Source organism: Pogona vitticeps, chromosome 4 (assembly GCF_051106095.1).
Source record: "Pogona vitticeps strain Pit_001003342236 chromosome 4, PviZW2.1, whole genome shotgun sequence".
Taxonomy (NCBI): Eukaryota; Metazoa; Chordata; class Lepidosauria; order Squamata; family Agamidae; genus Pogona; species Pogona vitticeps.
In genome coordinates, this window is record NC_135786.1 from 210668970 (window position 1) to 210689532 (window position 20563).

The 20563-nt window shown below is 40.8% G+C and overlaps 1 protein-coding gene across 3 annotated transcripts in view; it reads right to left on the reverse strand.

Moving 5' to 3' along the window:
- Window positions 1-5926: 5926 nt before the first annotated feature.
- Window positions 5927-20563, reverse strand: part of PIP4P2 (phosphatidylinositol-4,5-bisphosphate 4-phosphatase 2) — a 65673-nt gene continuing 51036 nt past the window's right edge. For all 3 annotated transcript variants that reach the window (XM_072999100.2, XM_072999101.2, XM_072999102.2), the window contains 2 exons: window positions 14303-14393; window positions 5927-7452 (listed from right to left, as the gene is read on the reverse strand). In XM_072999100.2, coding sequence (XP_072855201.1) covers window positions 7309-7452; window positions 14303-14393 — 235 coding nt within the window. In that variant the 3' untranslated portion in view covers window positions 5927-7308. The remainder of the gene's footprint in view (window positions 7453-14302; window positions 14394-20563) is intronic.

A 20563-nucleotide genomic window follows, 5' to 3' on the forward strand; every position in this document is an offset into this window, starting at 1 on the left:
TCAGTCGAGGCGAGAAAACAAAGGGAGAAGGGAGCCGTTTAATTAATCTTATCTCTTCACCCTTTCCGGCAGGCTTTTAGCTGAAGCAGTTGCGTGAGAGAAGTCCCAATTCCATAGCCTGAAGCCTCTGACCCGCGGGTTTTTGAAGCGGGCGGGAACAGATTCTCTTCACGCCTCGCCGTTTGCCACTTTAATTGATCAGTTAGTTTACAGTTCTGAGTGATTTCGTCCTATCAAAAACTTCGTGAATATTATTATGCAGTTATTAGCAATCATGATAATTAAAGCGTGCTGCTTATATAGCGCTTCAAGTACAGTACTCTCTGGGCGGTTTCCAATTGAATTAGGCAGGCTACACATTTTTTCCCCACTCAGCAAACTGGGTACTCAGTTTACCGACTTTAGAAGGCTGAGTGAACCTAATTAGTGATTGTTTTACAATGCCTACTGTAGATTAATAATTTATAAACTAATTGCGGTTTTAGTTGTTGGTGACAGTAATAACAGAATTATTTAGAATGCTACTTGAAGGTGTGCTTTTTTGGGAGGAAATAAGCTCCTCTAAACAATAGTCATAACTTCTGAGTAAGTATAAGCTACAAGTAGTGGAAAAGATAGTTGAAATTCTTTCCCACATTTGTTGGCATATTTTAGTTATGAAATGGCTCTGTTGGTGTCTTGTACCTTGAAATAACTCTGTTGGTATACTGTGTCGTCTTGATTATGTTTTTTCAAGATTTTTAAGAGCTGCTTTCACTTTCAGAAACTGGGTTCATCATCAAGTTGTCTTTCAAGGAATATGTCATCTTTGCATCTCTTCTGTTCTTCAGTGGATTGCTTCCATTTTATCTGTAATTGTGATCAGTTATATTTAAAATTATATTGTATATAAAACTGAAGTACTGGTACCTGATATAATGCAACTTCAAATGTGTGTTATGTATCAGATATGTTTATGGTATTAAAATACTGTATTTTGAGGTTTATGATATTCTGTTATTGCTTTTTATGACCCAGATTACATTTTGGGAGTTCATTCTTTTTGCAGGTGTTTGTTTGTATGGATATTTCTGTTCCTTGTTCATAGGTTGGTTTCGCCCTATCTCCTTTTATTCAATACATTTGTTAGACTCAAAGGTGTCATCGTGTTTTGTTGAAAACTGACAACATGGTTACCTTTTGGAAAGTTTCTGAATATCACTTGCCCCTTTTTTTCTTGGTTCATCAGTGTAACAATTGAAAATATATTTTTGTCATATAACAATTTTAGAGTGTTTTGCAGACAGCCTGATGTACCCTTTAAGATTTTTTTTAACAATGCTACTTTATGGATACCTTTAACATTAACATTTCCTACAGAGGAGAATGGGGGAAATCTCACTGAATAGATGAATGATTATATTTCATATAGAGCAGGGAGTGGTGAACTGGACTTGAATTTCTCTAATTGGAAAGAGACAACCCTATAGAAAATAATTTATTGAGAAAGCAACTCTTAAGCCCACTTGTACGGTTAATTACCAGCCCCTGCCAACTATAGGAGGCCACTTTCATGATAAACATGAAACTGGCAGTCATTTCACTCTGTGCTCATTTCATGCATGCTTGTGAAATATAAATATATTGCCCCAGTTTTTCTCTAGAGGCGAATATTTAAAAAACAAAAATGTGAATTTGAAGGATTTCACAGAATAGGTGGAATCTCTTATGATTAAATGACAATCTCTCACAGCCTTTGCTCAGCCTTCTTTGCACCCATTGATACTGCATTCCAGTGTCCACTTGATGTAAGGCTGAAACTAGAGTCAAAGTGGAGCAAACACTTCGCTTTCTGGGGTTGGTTTGCACCATCTCTGGGTGATGGTATATTTTTGTTACATTTTGGTCCTGTTTGCACCAAAGCAGAATCTGCTCATGTGGGCCCTGGTACTACATTGGTGCATTCTGATCCATACACTTTGTGAGTACAGTGGTGCCTCGCTTAACGAGAGCACCGTACAACGAAGAATCCGTATAGCGATCCCTTTTTGGGGATCGCTATACGGAGCTGCCCCAATCGCCGCACTCGCTTTGCGACGATTGGGGCGTCCGGCGGCCATTTTGGAGCCGCCGATCAGCTGATTGGCGGCTCCAAAATGGCCGCCGGACCGCGAAAACATCGCTGGAGGGGTAAGTTTGGGCGCCTATTGGAACGCATTAAACTAAGTTTAATGCATTCTAATAGGCTTTTCCTGCCCCGTACAGCGATGTTTTCGCATAGCGAAGGTTAATCCGGAACGGATTAACCTCGCTATACGGGGCACCACTGTATATGTCATTTGATTATGTTTCCTTATGGGTGTTCTTATGTTCACTCTCTCTCCCCTACTCCCCAATTACTTTTACTGTTTCTCCTGTTTAGTTTTCTGGAGATATCAGGTGTTCCTGTGTTCTGCTCTTTTAAAAATACATGCTTTTGTACCATAGTGCAAAACAAGGAAGAAAGGGAAAGAGAGTATAGTAGGTGTGGTGGGAAGATAGGGAAAAGGGACTGGCAATATGTATTCAGAATAAGACATCAGGGAGCAGTTCCAGATGCATGTGGATTAGCATTACTATGAGGACCTACGGTATCCTGGTACATCTAGGAACAAATGCTTCCTAACATGTAGATGTCCATACCGGGATGATCTATTCAAATCTGGGGGGGGGGGGGGGGGGAATATAAATATCTGTACAGCCCAGAGCAATCTGAGGACCAGGCACACCTCAGTGTGGACAAGCCCATACCATTTTGCCTCTGAGGTTAAACCACTACAGTAATTACAACATGGGCACAGCTTTACAGTTCTTTGTTCCAATTGCCCTTACAGAACTTTCGATCATAGCCCACCAGATGGTTAATGTTTGCTCCCTTTATAAAGATCTTTTGAAAGGACTCCAGATCTCATCTTCTTCTTGGCCGCCACAACTGGAATTATATCGGTCATATAAACACATTCATTTTCAGGTGACTTCACCATGTAATAATGTTAAGGTGAATACACCATGCCTTTACCTTAAACAAAACAGCATAATTTATTTATCACCAGTATCATGCTCTTCAATTCCAGGATTTGCAAAGCAACTTAGAATATAGCAGAAATACATATAAGATACAGATATAGATAGAAAGATCACCTTGTAGCAAAAAGATACTACCACCTAGTTGTCATATTTCAAGCCAAACGCCGTTTCTGAGTAGCCCATGGAAAGCCCTATGTACAGTGCATTACAGTAATTCAAATGTTACTGGAGTGTGAACAGGGGTGCCAGACCTTCTCTGTCCAGGAAGGTTTGCTGGTGGCATGGTGTACCAGGAGGACCTAGTGTATCCTAGTAAATGGAAGCAGTGGCAGAAAAAAAAAGTTGAGACCTAGGCTGTTTCCAGGGTGACAGGGAAAATATTTAGGCCTCCAGAGATGGAGGCAAATCCAACACCACCCCAAAGCTGACATCTGGATTATTTGGGAGGAGTGCAACCCCTTTAAAACGTTAGTTCAGCATTTTCCAACTTAGATACCCACTTGCCAAGGCTATATTCTTGATTGTGCTCCAGTCTGTTGGCTCATATCCAGTCTGTTACCATTTCCACTGAACAGTCAAACACATCCAGGGTCTCACTTAACACCCTTTCAGATGACAGTCTAGTTTTAAATTTACTGAAATCATGCCCAGACAACTTGGAAGAGGAGTCATGTATGCTGTTGAACAACATTACAGATCTTTACAGGAATCTTGACACACATTTAGCCTTCAGACGTATCCTGGAGAACCTAGCCCTCAACTTTTTCTTTCTGTTGCACACATTCATTTTCAAAGGCCTCTCTTTGAGGACAAACAACCCACCTCTTTTGTGTCCATAAACAACATTTGAAATTCTTCACTCTCTCTAGTCACAGTGTTTGGTACCCAAGCTGGTTCTCTTGGCAATATGTCAGGAAACAATTATAATTGTCATCTTAGTTGTTTTCTTTGGAGAAAAGTTAATTTAAATGTGTTTGCCATTTGTTTTACATGTGTACATCCTCCCAGAAGCATCACACATAGTATAAATTTCTACTGTCACTAAACCATAAGACCAGTTGTGAGGGTTCGCCTTTAGGCTCCTCTTTTGGTCCAAATAAATCAGGTGAAAGATTTATTGGTGCATTTAACAATAAACAAGTGTCTGTGACATGATTGTGAGTCTTTTCTCCTTATGCCAACGGGTCCGGAAGGGGTCTCCAATCTTCAAACAGGAACGGGTTGCCATAACTATTGTTCCATGGTCCTGGTAAATCAGCAGGAACCCAATCTATCACAGGCTGCCCCGTCGAACCTTCCAGCAAGGGCACGGTCTCGTTATCCCAATCGTCATTCTACAGGGTTTGTCTCTCAGGGTCTTGATCCTTTCAGGGTCCTCCCTGTAGTACTTCTTCCTCATCTCTCTTATTCTTCATTCTAGCCTCTCTTTCCTTTCTCTCTCTACTCTTTCCTTCTCTTCTCTCAACCTCCTCCTCCACTCTCTCGCCTTGGCTTCTCCCCAATAAGAGGGTCTGGAGGGAATCTCCTTCTTCTGTAATCTGCCTCCTTTTTAGGCACTCTCAGCCTCTCCCAGCATCCTGTCCAGGGGTTCTCCATCCACACCCGTTCCCAGCTTGCTGGCAACTGACTCTCCTTCCTTTTTACCTCCTGTTCCTGCCTCAAATGCCACCCTCTTTTTCCTCTCTTTTCCCGCCTTTTCCTCCTGGACCTCTCTCATTGTCACACCCTCAGACAACTCCCCTATTTCTGTCCCTTGCTGAGCTTCTGCCGCAGGTTCTGGTGCTGGCTGGGGACTCTCCTTATTCTTATTGTGGGGGAGGGACGGCTCTCCAGTGAGCGGGGCATCCCTCTCACCTTCTGTCTCACATCAGTACAAATGACTATTCCAGAACTGCCAGATTTGGCTGTTGTGGAATAGTCATTATTGTGAAGGTACATTACCAAGCATGCAGCATAGCTTGGTGATTTTGAAAACCCCAATATACCCCCCAAAAAAGAGCCTATTAAGTATGGAATGTTATATAGAAAGCATTGTGGAACTGGTAACCTTGATGTGAGTTAGTAGTTAATATTAGTCCCACTTAAGTTCTTTAATTGGAAAACATAATCCTGGTGTTTTCTTCAGTAGTATGGGTCATATTCTGTCAGTGCAGTGGAGGAAATTCATTAATAAACAATTTTATGAAATTAGAGGAGTTTTTTGCTAGTTAGGAGGAAAAGTTAGTACAGTGGTGCCTTGCTTAACGAGCGCACCGTACAATGACGAAATCGCATAGCAATCCCTTTTTTGGGATCGCTAATGCGATCGCTCAACGAGCTTTAGATAGGGCGAAATTCGCTTTGCGAAGATCAGTAAGCGTTTCGCTTACCGATCTTCGCAAAACGAAGCTCCGACGATCAGCTGTTTGGCAGACAAAATGGCCGCCGGAAGCCCCAAAATGGCCACGCACAGCGTTTTCGCGCCCTCCCCTTGCTTAACGAGGGCGCAAAAATGGCTGCCGGCCATAGGAAACTTCGATGAACGGTGAGTAAAGGAGCCTTTTGGAACGCATTAAACGATGTTTAATGCGTTCCAATGGCTTTCCCTGTCCCGTTCAGCGATGTTTCGCTATAGCGAAGGTTAATCCGGAACGGATTAACCTCGCTATGCGAGGCACCACTGTATACACATACTACTGTCCTTGGATACATTTCCTGATCTGAATTTTGGTGAAAAATAGAAGAATAACATGTTTTAAAGAGGCAACATTTATTTTTCCCCCGCTATAATAATAGATAATTCTGTCTAGTGTAGTTAGTATATGCTTCCATCAAAACAAGTGAGCAAACCCTTGAGTTTGCTACAATAAAGACTAGATAAATTTATTGATGAATCCAGAAATAGCTTTGAATAATAATCTTTATTAGTATATTTTAAAAGGTACATGGTAATCCTGAGCTAATGCTTTTGTACATTTAACATTATACAAATAATTTAATTTACAGTATGTAGGATACATTTTTTTGTGCTCCAAATTCTCATCCAACCATCCCTTTGCCTTGAAACGGGAATAAAGGTAATGGAAAATAGTATACACAATCCTGAAACATACGTATCTACCTTCTTGACTCCATAATCTAAAGACTACTGTAATCTAAAGAGTTCAGGCTGTTCTTCCAGAATTTAGAAAAAACACTGTGTAAAACTTTAGAGATGGGCAGTGCAATAACTGGTCCCTAGAATCAAGCTGTGAACAGACCTTGAGAAAACAGTCTTCATTTTTGTGTTTAATATAACTTGTTAGTGTTATACTGACTAGCTATATATCAACAGAATGATCAGAGTATCTCTTTATTTTCATTTCATATCAGTTACTGTAAAGTGATCTTATCTTCCTTTGTAGTGACCAGAGAATTATTCTCCCATTATAGAAAAGAAACCACACCAAAACAAGCTAAGAAGTAACCCAACATCACCCTCTATCTAAATTTATAAAATGAGTCATATAAATACTTCCCTTACTTAGACCCAGTAAAGGAACTCATTACAAATAACTGGAGATAAGTCCCATCAATCCAATCATGGCTTTGCCTGTAAAAAGATAAAAAATATTAAGTCCCAAAGTCCTTGAAGGAAAAGAATACCCAAGTTTGAATTTCAGTGGTGGATAAATGAGCTGGACTACCAAAATACTGCATCTCTCCGTCTGAAAATTTGGAAGCATACCGTGTTTACAATAATGTCTCCCAAGCAAATGCTCCACTGTTAAAAATGATGTACACTCATTAAGGTCACTCTGATTTTGGAAAAAGATACAGTAAGCAGTTCAAGCAGAAGGCTTATTGCTTAAAAATGTAAAGCAAGCTGCTTTGACACAGTTCTTTAAAGTGTACATACACATATGAAGCAGTTGTAGAAACATCTTTAAAACTTTTTGTTTTGGCATACTCCTCCCCAAATGGTACAGACTGATGTTTAAAATAGAAAAAAAAAAGAATACTGTAGAATGGATTTGAATTCAACAATCTTTTATAAAGATAAATACCTGATACTGTAAACGAAGCATAAGTTTTCAGAGCTTGGGAATCTAGCAGCAAAACAAACTATTTGCATATAATGTAGTGCAACGAACATTTGTTCTTAAAAGGATCCCCAGCCTTTGAATTATTTTTAATGGAATGGGAACAATAATATGAAAAAAGAGGTTTAGGTTACTTAGCTCTTACTGTCACCAGATCTTTCAGCTAATGTCTCTCTTTTTTTTTAAAGCCATCATTAGGAGTCTATGCAAAACTGTGTTCTGGATAACTAACTTTTATGGCTCCCCAGTAGCAGGCTCGAATTAAACAGACTAAGCCTAAAAGGTAAGCAATAACCCAAGAAACATATGTGGCATGATAGTTCCTGGCAAAATCTTGTGTCCCAACCTATTAAAGACAAGAATAAGAAAGACAAAATTAATACTTGTAGCATTAAGTATTTCAGGCAATAATTAGTGCTTGCTCGCTCGCTCTCTCTCTCTCTCTCTCTCTCTCTCTCTCTCTCTCTCTCTCTCTCTCTCTCTCTCTCTCTCTCTCTGTAGAATAATATAAAAGTTGAGAATTGAGTCCTTACAACTATCTGATTCAGTTACTATGCCCTGTATATTGCAGTGGCCATGTGAAGGACAGTGTGAATAGCAAAGCATGCTGCTTGTATACCACCCCATAGCGCTTCAAGCACTCTCTGGGTGGTTTACAAGTTAATTATGCAGGCTACACATTGCCCCCCCCCCAGTGAGCTAGGTACTCATTTTACCGACCTCAGAAGGATAGAGGGCTGAGTCAACCTTCAGCCAGCTTCCTGGGATTGAACCCCAGGTCGTAAGCACAGTTTTGGCTGCAGTACAGCAGTTTAACCACTGCACCAGGAGGAGACAATATACAGTGGTGCCCCGCATAGCAAGGTTAATCCGGAACTTCTCTATGGGAAAACATCGTAAAACGGATCCAAAAAACCCATTGGGCCCAAAACTCACTGTTCTCCGATGTTTTCCCTTGTTCCGGCAGCCATCTTGGGTGTACCGGCGGCCATTTTGAGCATCCCGGCGGCCATTTTGGGTATACCGGTGCCCATTTTTTGTGTTCTGGCGGCCATCTTGGGTGTACCGGTGGCGATTTTTTTGTGTTCTGGCGGCCATCCTGGGTGTACCGGTGGCCATTTTGAGAGTCCCAGCGGCAATCTTGGGTGTACCAGCACCCATTTTTTGTGTTCCGGCGGCCATTTTGGAACCACTGAACAGCTGTTCCCCCATCGTAATGCGAGCATGCCCTCGCATTAGCAATGGGGAAATCCGCATCACAATGCGGATTCATCGTTCAACAGTGCACTCGTTATACGAGGTTCCACTGTATATGGAGTGATCAACTTGTCAAGCTCCCTAATGGCTTAGAGAGATCTCACCTGTACCAGAAACTTTTTGCTTCAGATAACTGCTTAATGACCAGAATCTCGTAAATTATATTTGGAATAATAGAAGAACTTTAAAAGAGGCTTACACAGAATAGTAGAAGAGTACTCAAATTTGCTACTTATAAAATTGCATCATCAACAGATCTTCATGTTGTAAGCCGCCTAGAGTGGCCTTAAGTGGCTAGATAGGCGGGATACAAATAAAATAAAATAAAATGAAATTCCAGCTGAAGTCAACTCCAGGATAGACAGAAATTAATGATTTTTTAAACATCAAATTGATTTAAATCACAACTTGGATCATGATTTAATTTTTTTAAAATTGATTTTTTACTTAAGTTGTGATTTAAATCAAATTGATTTAATTCCAATCCACCCTGCTTTATACCAGATTTAATAAAAAATTTGGAATATCCATGTATAGAGGATTTTATCAGGAGAAAGATAACCTATAAATGAGTATGCCAGTGACCAGGGAAGGGGGTCTTCTGTTTCAAATCCTCTGGCTATAGCATGAAACTACCATTATCTGAGAATGGCCAAGATTAGAGCAAGGCGAGCTCTGAATCCAGCACAGTTTGTGTGAGAAAGATTGCTAATACAGTGAATGCTAGAGTGCTTCTCTTCACTCTGTGTGCTGACCATGGTTTTCCACTTTGAATGATATTTCTTGATTCTACATTAGTGACGTATCAGAGAATGTAGCTGTTTGGTAGTGCATAAAATATTCTATATATGCTCACAGGAACTTAAAATATTTTTATTGATAATATAATATTTCACCCTTGATTTACTAGCTGATTTTTGTAGCCTTTACTCCTGCACATATGTCACTGAAACAATATATCCCACATGGAAAAAAGTTCCATGCTTAATTTTTTTCAACTGGGACAGACAGTCCACACTGTTTGAAGACTGTGGCAACAACAGAACTGCTGCTTCAAGGGTTGTGGGATAAAATGTACATCAGTTAAAAAGTTTAATGAAAAGGTCCATTCATTAAAATTGCATTCTTGAACCTTGAACTTTTTAGATGTGTTCAATGATACTGTTTCCAGTTAACAACAGAACTGTAGCCCAAGGCATCTAGAAGTGAGTTTGGGGATGCAAACTTAAACTATGAAAGAGCCAAGCTGAAAGAGTAAACAAAATGTTACAACCATAGTAACATATGCATTTGCCATTAGGATTTCCTTTAAAACTGAAAATGTGATGTTTGAAGTAATGTTTAATTAAAATATTTTAAAGTTTTACCCACCATTGTTCATTTAAATTAAATCAGGGTTTCACGTCCTCGAATGAAGATCTTATCTAATTAGACCTTTTGGCAGACATTCCAAAATCTGTATTTAGCCAAATGGCTAGAATTTTACCACAGCCTGCATTAAACTGAGTTGTAGCTGCTAATTGCAGCTGAGTGATGAGATGCTTGGACATATCTTAGTTGTACAATTGATGCAGGATCAGACATGTGACTGAAATGTGACATGTGACTGAGATGTACCCTGATCATTCATCAATTAGTCACAAGTAGCTGTAGCAAGTTATTAAAAACCTGTAGAATTCTGGGCAATAGTAAATATAATCCTGGTTACTAATAAATTATCTTCAATTGGATTAGAAATCAAATGATAAGTTTATTTATTTATAGTAATATTATATCACACCCAATTGGTGGCAGAGCCACTAACCAAGGGCAGCAAACAAATGAGACTGACACAATCCCAATAATATCCATATAATTGATAAACGTGAGACATAGTAACAAAAGATAAAATATCTAGTAAAAATAGACTAAAATATTAAATACAATAAAGGCGGCGAAAACAGGGCAGGTACACAAATGAGGAGGAAAAAAGTATTATCAATCAGCAAGATTACTTTGGGGTAATCTTTCCGTTTAGACCTTAAATGGATATAACATTTTATATTTATTTACTGTCATATATTTGCTATCATCTTAGGGCACCATCCTGTTGAAAGCTGTCAAAAGTGTAACGCTTTGCAAGTAGTGGTCTCACATGATCTCTAGCTGGTCATAGTATCAGCTGAACTTGCATTATCCAAAGCAGAAAGGCTTTTACTGGCACAGGATTGTAGAGAATACCCCCTTGTGTAAGCTCCAAAAGAGTCCAGCTGCTCAGACACCACAAGTCCCAAAATCAGTATTGTACTCCGCCTCTCTTTTCAAAAGAACTTTGCTATTCTTGCTACTTTTTGCAAAGTACAGGAATTTTAAGTTCCAAGTTCAGAAAATGAATTCATTTTACATAGTGGTTACTATAGTAAGCATCTTTTACCTTTTAAAAAAGGTAGCCATGCTAGTCTGTACCAACATATCGGGCAAAAACAAAACAAAAAAAAATTAAAGGACAAAAACATTGTGGAACTTTAAAGACTATCATATTTTAATGTAAGATTTTTGTTTTTATTTTATTGGGGGGGAACATCCCTAGACTAGATGGGCACTGCTCTCCCATTTAGGGATCAAGTTCATAATTTGGGTGTTCTGTCTGCAGCTCTTTCTTGGGATTTCCAGGTTGTAGCTGCTTCCAGATCGGCTTTTAATCAGCTTAGCTTTATCGCCCAACTCCACCCCTACCTAGAGGAGTACTCCCTCTAGGTAGGGGTGCAGGATGTTGGTGCAGGTACTGGTTATCTCCCAAATCGATTACTGCAATGTTGTCTGTGTGGGGCTTCCCTTGAGACTGACCCAGAGACTACAGTGGGTCCAGTACATGACAGCTACATTGGTGGTTAGTGTGAGCAAATTTGATCACATCACACCAGGGCTGGCCAGCCTCCACTGGTTATCCGTTGTGTCTCAGACCAGGCTCAAGGTTCTGAGACTCACATATAAACCCCTTCGTGGTTTGGGACACATTACCTGTCAGAGTGTCTTTCCCCAATGTCTTCTACCTGGCCTACCAGATCTTCTCAGGCTAGGCTCCTCCATGTAGCCACCCCAAGAGAGGCACAGAAGTCATTTAATAGAGGTGGCACCTACATTATGGAATCAACTCCCAGAGGAGCTATGCATGGCCCCCTCCCTGTACTCATTCAAGAGGCAGTTAAAAACACTACTTTTCAAGAAGAACTTTCACATCAGTTCTGGTTGAATGCCTCATCACCAGTCTTGCCTCACTCCAAAAATGGGTTGTGCCATTGTTTAGATTATGTTTTTGCTATTTATGATGTATTTAATTCATTAGATGGTATGCCACAGGGACCCGGGCAGCTGACATTATGGCACCCAAATGTACTCTCCACTGCCAAGCCCACTCTACCCCATGGTACTCTCAGGAACTATGGGTGATTAAGCAAAATAGGAGAAGGCTAGAGAGTATCTGGAGGTGGATCCCAACAAAACATAAACCAAGAGCCAAAAAAATTACGACTAGTGCCTACTCAGCAGCAGCGAAAGCTGCTAAAGGCCTTTTTATGCTATCTGGATAAGCAAGGCACAGAACTATCAGGCAAAATTATTCCACATTGTTAGTGACATATCGGGCTGGTCAAGGTGATGGACCTCCCGGTAGTCTCACCTATAACCAGTTTGTGGCGTTTAAAAAATAAAAATAAAGTGGAGGCCATCCGCCAGGACCTAGACCACTATGCAGTACTGTACTTCGGCAGTAGATCAGGTTGAGATGTCCACTGCACCAGCTTGCCTGGTTATATTTCATCAGTTTCAGCCTGTTTCATCATCTGAGGTTGACAAGGTGCTAGATCACTGCAGGGCCGCAGCAACCTCCCTAGAACCTTACCCCACCTGGCTTTTAAAAGCTGCCATGCTGATAATGGGATGGGCCTTTTCTATCATTAATGTACCTCTCCTAGAAGGTTGGGTCTCCCAAACCCTCAAGGAGACACTTATCAGGCTCATCTGGAAAAAATGAACTTGACAGCTGATTATAGTAACAACTACCGTGTTTCCCCGAAAATAAGGCAGCGTCTTATATTAATTTTTGCTCCAAAAACGCATTACAGCTTATTTTCAGAGGATGTTTTATTTTACAGTCATGTCATCTTCTGGTTGCTGCACAATGGTGGAGGGTGGGGTTTCATTTAACTAGGGTTTATTTGGGGGGTAGGGCTTATATTACGAGCATCCTGAAAAAATCATACTAAGGCTTATTTTCAGGTTAGGTCTTATTTTCGGGGAAACAGTTGCCAATGTTCCTTTTCTAAGCAAGTTAGTGGAAAGAGTGGTGGCAGACCAGCTTCAGACACTCTTCAATGAAACCAATTCCCTTGATCTATTCCAGTCCAGGTTTAGGCTGTGTCATGTCACAGAGACGGCTTTGATTGCTCTGCATGATGACCTTCTGAGGGAGGCCAACAGGGGTAAAATGTCCCTGCTGGTCCTCCTTGACCTCTCAGTGGCCTTAGATACTGTCAACCATGGTATCCTCCTGAGGAAGCTCTCTGGATTAGGGATTGGTGGTCTGGCTTTGTCCTGGCTCCAGTCCTTTGTGGAGGACCGCCCCCAGAGACTGCAACTTGGGGAGATGGTCTCCACCCCTTGGACTGCTCTGGTCCATGGGGTCACAAAAAGTTGGACACGACTTAACGACTAAACAACAACAACAGTGTGCTGTCAGATAGCTTTTGATGTGTGTCCTACAAAAGATCCTTTTGTTAACAGCATGGCTTAGGATTTTTAAGTGTGCCTGAATTTGGAAGAAAGGGAATGCATAAAGCTAACTTTAAAAAAATGTTTGCACACAGAGTAAACTTAATATATTTGCAGTTCAATTTTATGAATTCATATTCCAAGTTTAATACCCAAATAAGGTGAGTAGGACTGAATCCCAGTACTGTATGTGGCTAAGAAATTCATGCCCAGATTAAATGAAACTCTACAGATGTGTAATTTGGGAACAGCTAACCAATTATATTTTATTTCTATCAGAATAAAAGTAAAGAAAACTAGAAATCATATTTCTTATGCATTTCATTGTATTTCCTTTCTTCCTGTTGACATGCAAGGAAACGAGTACAAAGTCTTGCAAGTAGAAAGCTTAGAATAATTTCTTCTAAGGCAGTGGTGTCGAACTGTGGCCCTCCAGATGTTCTTGGACTTCAACTCCCAGAAGCCTTCACCACCACCTCTGCTGGCCAGGATTTCTGGGAGTTGAAGGCCAAGAACATCTGGAGGGCCACAGTTCGACAATTCCTCTTACAATGAATGTGTGTAGAGAGGTTGGGATTGAAGTAGGAAAATATATTTACCTGCGTATATCAACATACCATATAATGTATTTACAATACATTTACCTACCTACTACATCTTTGAGTAAGGGCCTGCTCTAAGCCCTTTTTCTTTAGGCTATCTGTAGGACAAATGTGTTGAATTTGCCACTGCCTTTTTGAAGGCAGCAGAGAGAAGAACATATGTGGGCGGGCTGCATGCATGCAGGGAACAGCATCCATACAGCTTTGGCATTTTAAATCACATCCTGATCAAATTAGATTTCATTGGGACAGGTACATGTTTATTTATTTATTTCTTTATTTTTATTTACTGTATTTATATCCCGCCTATCTGGTCACAATAGGAGATCTCTGCCACTGAGAGAGGAGTTTTTTTTTTTAATTTTTGCTCTGAGTTGATATTGTATTGCTTCAGGATATCCCCGAAATGTAGAAATGAAGCTTTAAAATACATTTTGGCATCTTTGCTTAACCAATACCTTACTGTTTGGATGCAGAAGCAGAGCTCTTCAGATTTTTTTTGCAAACCCATTAGCTGCCAAAATACCATTAACTCCACTGAATTGCAGAATACCAATACAGTAATGATGATAAACTTGTGTTACTCACAGTTAATCCAACTCCAATAAAGATAAATATCATTCCAATTGTAATATATGCACAACACCGTCTTCGTGGGAGTGCACATCCAACAGAAGAACTGTGAATGAACATTAAACCAGGACCAGAATTAAATCCAAAACAGGTTTTGGCATAACCACGTTGAGGATCATTAAATGTTGTACATAATAGCAGTTTAAATTTGACAGATTCTAAACTAGGATTTCAAAATATATTCTGCTGACACTGTGAATAATATTCTTCCTTGTTATGTCTCTTGTCATATATTTATTTATTCATGCCCGAATAACATTCCTAGTAGAAGCAAGCTGTCATGTGGTTGACCAGAAGCTCCAAGGTTGAAGTTAATTAAAAGGACAAAAAAGCACATATGCCTAGCATGTGATTAGATTTTTTAAAAAACCAAAGATCTTGTTGGAATGTTTCCAGTTTGATTAAGCAGCTTTACTATAAGGAATTTTCAGGTTTGAAACTAGAATGTAAAGTTCCCTGGGTGCTGCTTGGTGCAGGTTTTCGCATAATGTCTCAAGTTTACAACTGTTCAAAATATAACTAAAATGAATTAAACCTCCTGTTAAAACACTGAGATATAGTTCCTCTATTCACCCCGTTCACTGTATATTGTAATGCTAGTGCTGGGAAAAAGCTAAGATAAAACATAGATTTTGATGAGATTTTGTCCTTAATCAATGTCTAGAAATAGCAGATTTGAAGTACAGTAGTATCTAGAGTTACATAATCTTGACTAGTTTACTCCAACTGTGTTTGGCTTTAAAAAGTCTTGTGTTTTTAAAGTTAAACTGAGTTTTTTTTTACTTTTCATGGAATCAAAGAATGATGCTAATTTTTATTTATTTGTGGTAAAAGTTAAGGTATAATGATAGATTAGTATTTTGAGTTAGGATGAAGTAAGGTTGAGTTGTGAACTGAATTTCATTGCTTTGGAGGATATAGCTTCAACCATTTTTTTAAACGGAAGCTTTTGTCCTATGGGAATTCTTGTGCTTTCTGATGTGTAGAAGAAGCAAAGACATAATGATGGGGGAAAGAAAGTCTATATTTACTGGACAACCGAAGAGGAAAAAAACCCCACTGTATAAATACAATGAATTAAAAGTAACATAACACCTTTGACCCACTGTATAAAGCAGACCAATTTCTCATCTAGTTTTAGGTGGATTATTGTGGAAATTACACCACAAAGGAGAGGAAGATGATATTTAGCCCTGTCTACAAATTTGCCTCCACACAGAATGTTGGTGTGCTGCTTAAAGTCTTCCCCATGAAATACATTCCAGGCTCAAATGTGTTCCACCAAAAGCTAATCCTACTCAAGTAGAAAGAAAGGTGGTGAAACCACAGCTTTCACTTGATAATTTCCACTTCTTATTGGCCACTTAAGGAAAAGGCACTAGAAAAAAATTCATGATTTCAAAAGGTGACATGATTGAGAGATTTAATTGCAGCATCAGTGAATAATATAAGTAATAAAATGTTACTAAAAAGGAAAAACATAATGTAGTCTCCACTATTCCTTTCTGTTGGGGAAAGGAAAGAGGAACATATAGTGGCTGCAGCTACTGCATCAATATTGTCTTGCGGTAAGTAGTCTTCTTCCAAAGCCCAGTGTAATGTCAGGCCAGGATTTGGTTTTTCAAAACAGATTTAACATTGCAGCGCTAACAGAAATTTAGTAGCTGGATGCATTTCAATTAAGATGTAAAAAAGTTCAAATGAAACCATTACCAGTCACAAAGTGTCATCTTTATTCACTAACTTTATTCACTATATCTAGAATGCACTCTGAAACTCATTGGATGTACCAATTATACTCTGAATCTTACTTGCTTATTAGGGGTATGAAAATGGGACAGAATCTCATATACTTCAGCTTCAGAATTTAAGAAAACATGGTGGTATACATGAAATAAAAATTAAATGAAGAATTTCCAACATGAGGATAATTTGCCTATCCTTGATGTATATATTTCTAGAAGAACCTCAATCCCACAATATTTAATTCCCTTCCTTACCTCCTACTTTAAATAAATCAAAAGACCAAATCCTGTCCAGTTTCATAGTTACTTCAAGCAGACCAAGTCACCCAGTATCACAGGAACATGAATAACATATGTACGCTTTGGTGACTTCTAGCAGAAAAGGTAAGAACTTTCAACAAAACTGACTGAAAATATGTGCATACACTATTCATTTAGCCTTGTTATTTTATAGACTATAGTTTTGCTTTCTTTCATTTAAGCTACACATAAGGTCAATCTAAAGACAAACAAAATTACTGTATTAAAAGCAAACTATATTTCTTTTAAATACTTTCATTTGCAAGAATGACACTGTACAAGCTATTTACTAATTTTGGCAGTATCACTAGTTGTCACTGCTCATGTTTCAGGACATTTTTTGTTATTTCTTATACTAGCAAAAGTGCTCAACTTTCCATGGAAAGTAACCCTTAATTTGGTAGACTGGTGCCTTCAAGTCGAGATAGGCAGCTTCCAGAATTGCACACATAGTGCCAGTGCCACCTGAAGAAAGTCATAGTCATTGGAAACACCTGCTAGCTATGGTGTATCCTTACAATCCCAAAGAAAGTTTCTGCTACTCCATGCCCTTGAGGACTCCCACACAGCAGGGAACAACCTTTTAACTCTCTTGGGCTTCTTTCCTGGTTTCAAACTACACTGACAGCAGAGTTATGAGTGGTCAAGGAATTCCGCCAACTGGTACTGTGGTCTTTAGATAAACAGATATTTACAATAATAACAATGAATGCATATTAAAAACAATATCCAGGTGCACATGTATATGCATATCAAGCTTCAGGTGCCTAACTTTCATGGCCTTGGAGCTTTGCATCTAATAGTCAATTTTTCCTTTATGAGGTTTTTTTCCAGTGGGACAATAGTGGTTTTAAGCCTTCAAGAGAGATATCACTGAGCATGTATATTAGGATGTAAAGTATTATCAAAAGGACCTTCAAAGCAATACTTCAGCAACAGCATTGAACTGTGAATTAATCCAAGATTCCAGTTGAAGTTGTTACACTGAAGAAGGCAGCAACCGTGTTTTTCATGTCATTAAAAACTGAACTTCTTCGCCATTCCATGTTTTTGCCCAAAATCTGCCACTTCATAACATCTTTTTATTCAGTATGAAATGCAGTGGTGCCTCACTAGATGATTGCTTCATTTAACAACGAATTCGCATTACGATGACTTTTTCAGAGTGTTTTTGCACAACGATGGTCCCTATGGGCGATTTTCGCTTGACGATGTTTGGGACCTTGCTTCGCAAGATGCTTAAATTTTGGGTCCCCTGCTTCGCTTTACGATGTTTTTGACAGCCTGGGTTCCGTGCTTCACTTGACGGGCGTTTTAACGGTTGTTGTTTCGCAACACGACTGTCTCCAGGGTGTTTTTCTCTGTTGCTGTTTTCGTTCAAATTTCAACAGTCAATACCCAGGATGCATTGTGCCTTGTGCCAGGAAGGTTTAAAAACCCTTCCCCATGCATCCTGGGCTTTTCTACGTGGAGTTCCAAGGCTGACTTCGTGAGGAGCAACTTTGGTCTGTTATGGAGAACTTGGCCAGCAGAAGGTAAGTTTACATTTGTTCTCCTGTGTGGGTGGTGGGTTTTATTATATAAGTCTTACTGGTATTTTTATTTTCTTATTTTTGGGTAAATTGCAGGGTTTTTTGTTGGTTTTTGTTGTTGTTGTTTTGTGGCTGCCTGGGTCTTGAATTGTGAGTTTAAATTTAAAAACTGAGTTTAAATTTTTTACTGGCTATTGTTTTCCTTGGTCAGGGGGAATGTTGTGTCAGTCTTATTTTAATGTTTTTTCCTGGGAGAATTTGGATCTGCTATTGCATTGGTTCTGTGTGGGAGAAGCGTGCAGAAATGTGATTTAAATTTTTGTGTACCCTGCAAGGGAAACTTAGGGAATACAATAGCTTCTGTTGTGGAGGTTTGAATGCAAAAGTCTGATGCCAGGTTTGATTTTTTTTTTTTACTGTAGGCATCATTTCTATCATGTGGTGTGGTGTGGCCTTTGGTGGACTTTCCCAGAACATCTTGGACAGCAAAATATAGGTCTGCATTTCTTCTCCTGTGTTGGGAGGTAATGCTAAGTTTTATTATTTTAGGCATCCTGTTTTTGGTGAGGTTGGTGTGGTGTGGTCTTCAGTGACGCTGGTGTTTTCCATAACTTTTTGGACAGCAAAAGGTAGGTAGGTCAGCATTTCTTCTCCTGTGGTTTTTTTTTGGGGGGGGGGGAAGTTAGGCCAAGTTTAATTTTCCCCCCCTTTGGTCAGGCATCCTCCTGTGACGTGGCGTGGTGTGGCCTGCAGTGGAGTTTGCTGCTTCAGGGACAGCAAGAGGTAGGTCTACATTTCTTCTGTGTTTTCTTCTTTGTGCTGGAGGGGTTGTTATGCCAAGTCTAATTTTTTTTCAAAATTTATTTGGTCAGGCATCCTTCTGTGGCGTGGCATGGTGTGGCCTGCAGTGGAGTGTTCCATAGCTTCTGGGACAGCAAAAGATAGGTCTGAATTTGTTCTCTTGTGGGGTTTTTTTTTTCTTAGCTTGTGCTGGGGGGGGTGTTATGTCACTTGTTTGTCCAGGGCAGTTTTGGCCAGGTGTGGGAAGGTGTGTGGGAAGGTGAAGCAGATGTAAAGCACTGCCTTTTGTTTTTGTTTTTTTTAACGTAGCAACAGCTGACATGGGTCCCAAGAAGCCTGCTTATGCCGAGGTTGGCAAGCCGACCAAGGAGATTACCCTGGAGATGAAAAAGGAGATCATCCGGAAGTACGATAGAGGCAAGTGCATCGCGGACATCGCTAGGGAGTACGGCAAGAATCCATCCACCATCAGCACCATTGTGGCGATGAGGTAGAAGATCCTTGCCACGGATGCAGCGAAGGGTGTCACCAGGATCGCAAAGAACCGGCCAGCTGTCCTGGAAGAGGTGGAGAAGCTCCTTGTCATCTGGATGCAGGAGAAGCAGCGTGCAGGGGACACAGTGACTGAGGCTGTCATCTGTGAGAAGGCCAGGGTCTTGTATGTGGACCTCGTGGAGCAACAGCCCGGAACCTCAGCCGAGCCAGAAGAGTTCAAGGCAGGCAAAGGCTGGTTTGAACGCTTCAAAACCAGATCTGGCATCCCCAGCGTGGTGAGGCACAGAGAGGCTGCCAGTTCCGATGTTACTGCGGCTGAGGACTTTGCCACGGAGTTCCTGGAGGTCGTGATGACAGAGGGGTACCGTCCAGAGCAGGTCTTCAACTGCGACGAGACCAGGCTGTTTTGGAAGAGGATGCCCAAAAGGACCTTCCTGACGCAAGAGTAAGCTGCCTGGCCACAAGCCTATGAAGGACCATCTGACCCTCCTCTTCTGTGCCAACGCCAGCAGGGACCTGAAGATTAAGCCCTTACTGGTGTACCACTCTGAGAATCCACGGGCTTTCAAGAAGCACAAGGTGGACAAAGCCCGGCTGAGGGTGATGTGGCGATCCAATGTCAAGGCTTGGGTCACATGCGTCCTCTTTGTGGACTTGGGTCACATGCGTCCTCTTTGTGGACTGGTGGAGAAGGACCTGCCACTGAAGGCCCTGCTCCTGATGGACAATGCTCCTGCCCATCCTCCGGGCCTTGAGGACGACTTGTTGGAGGAGTTCAGTTTCATTAAAATAATGTTTCTGCCGCCTAACACCACCCCAGTACTCCAGCCGATGGACCAGCAGGTGATTGCGAAGTTCAAGAAACGGTACACCAAGGAGCTTTTCCAGCAGTGCTTCGAGGAGACCGATCGCACCAACCTCACCCTCCGTGAATTTTGGAAGGAGCACTTCGACATTGTCAGCTGCCTCAAGATGATCGTCACGGCCTGGGATGGCATCAGCCAGAGGAACCTGAACTCTGTGTGGCGCACACTCTGGCCAGACTGTGTGGCTACTGGTGTTTCTGTGCCTGCACCAAAGTCCACAGTGATGCAGGACATTGTGGCCTTGGGGAGGAGCATGGGCCTCGAGGTCACAGAGCAGGACATTTCTGAACTGGTGGAGGGCCATGACCAGGATCTGTCCACCCAGGAGCTGGTCGAGATGCAGGCCGAGGCTATGGAGGAGCAGGAAAAAGAGCCAGGGGAGGAACAGCTTTCCACCAGCGACCTGAAGACGTTCCTGCACTACTGGCAGTTTGTGCAAACTCTAGCACAGCGGCACCACCCGGACAAGGCTCTGGC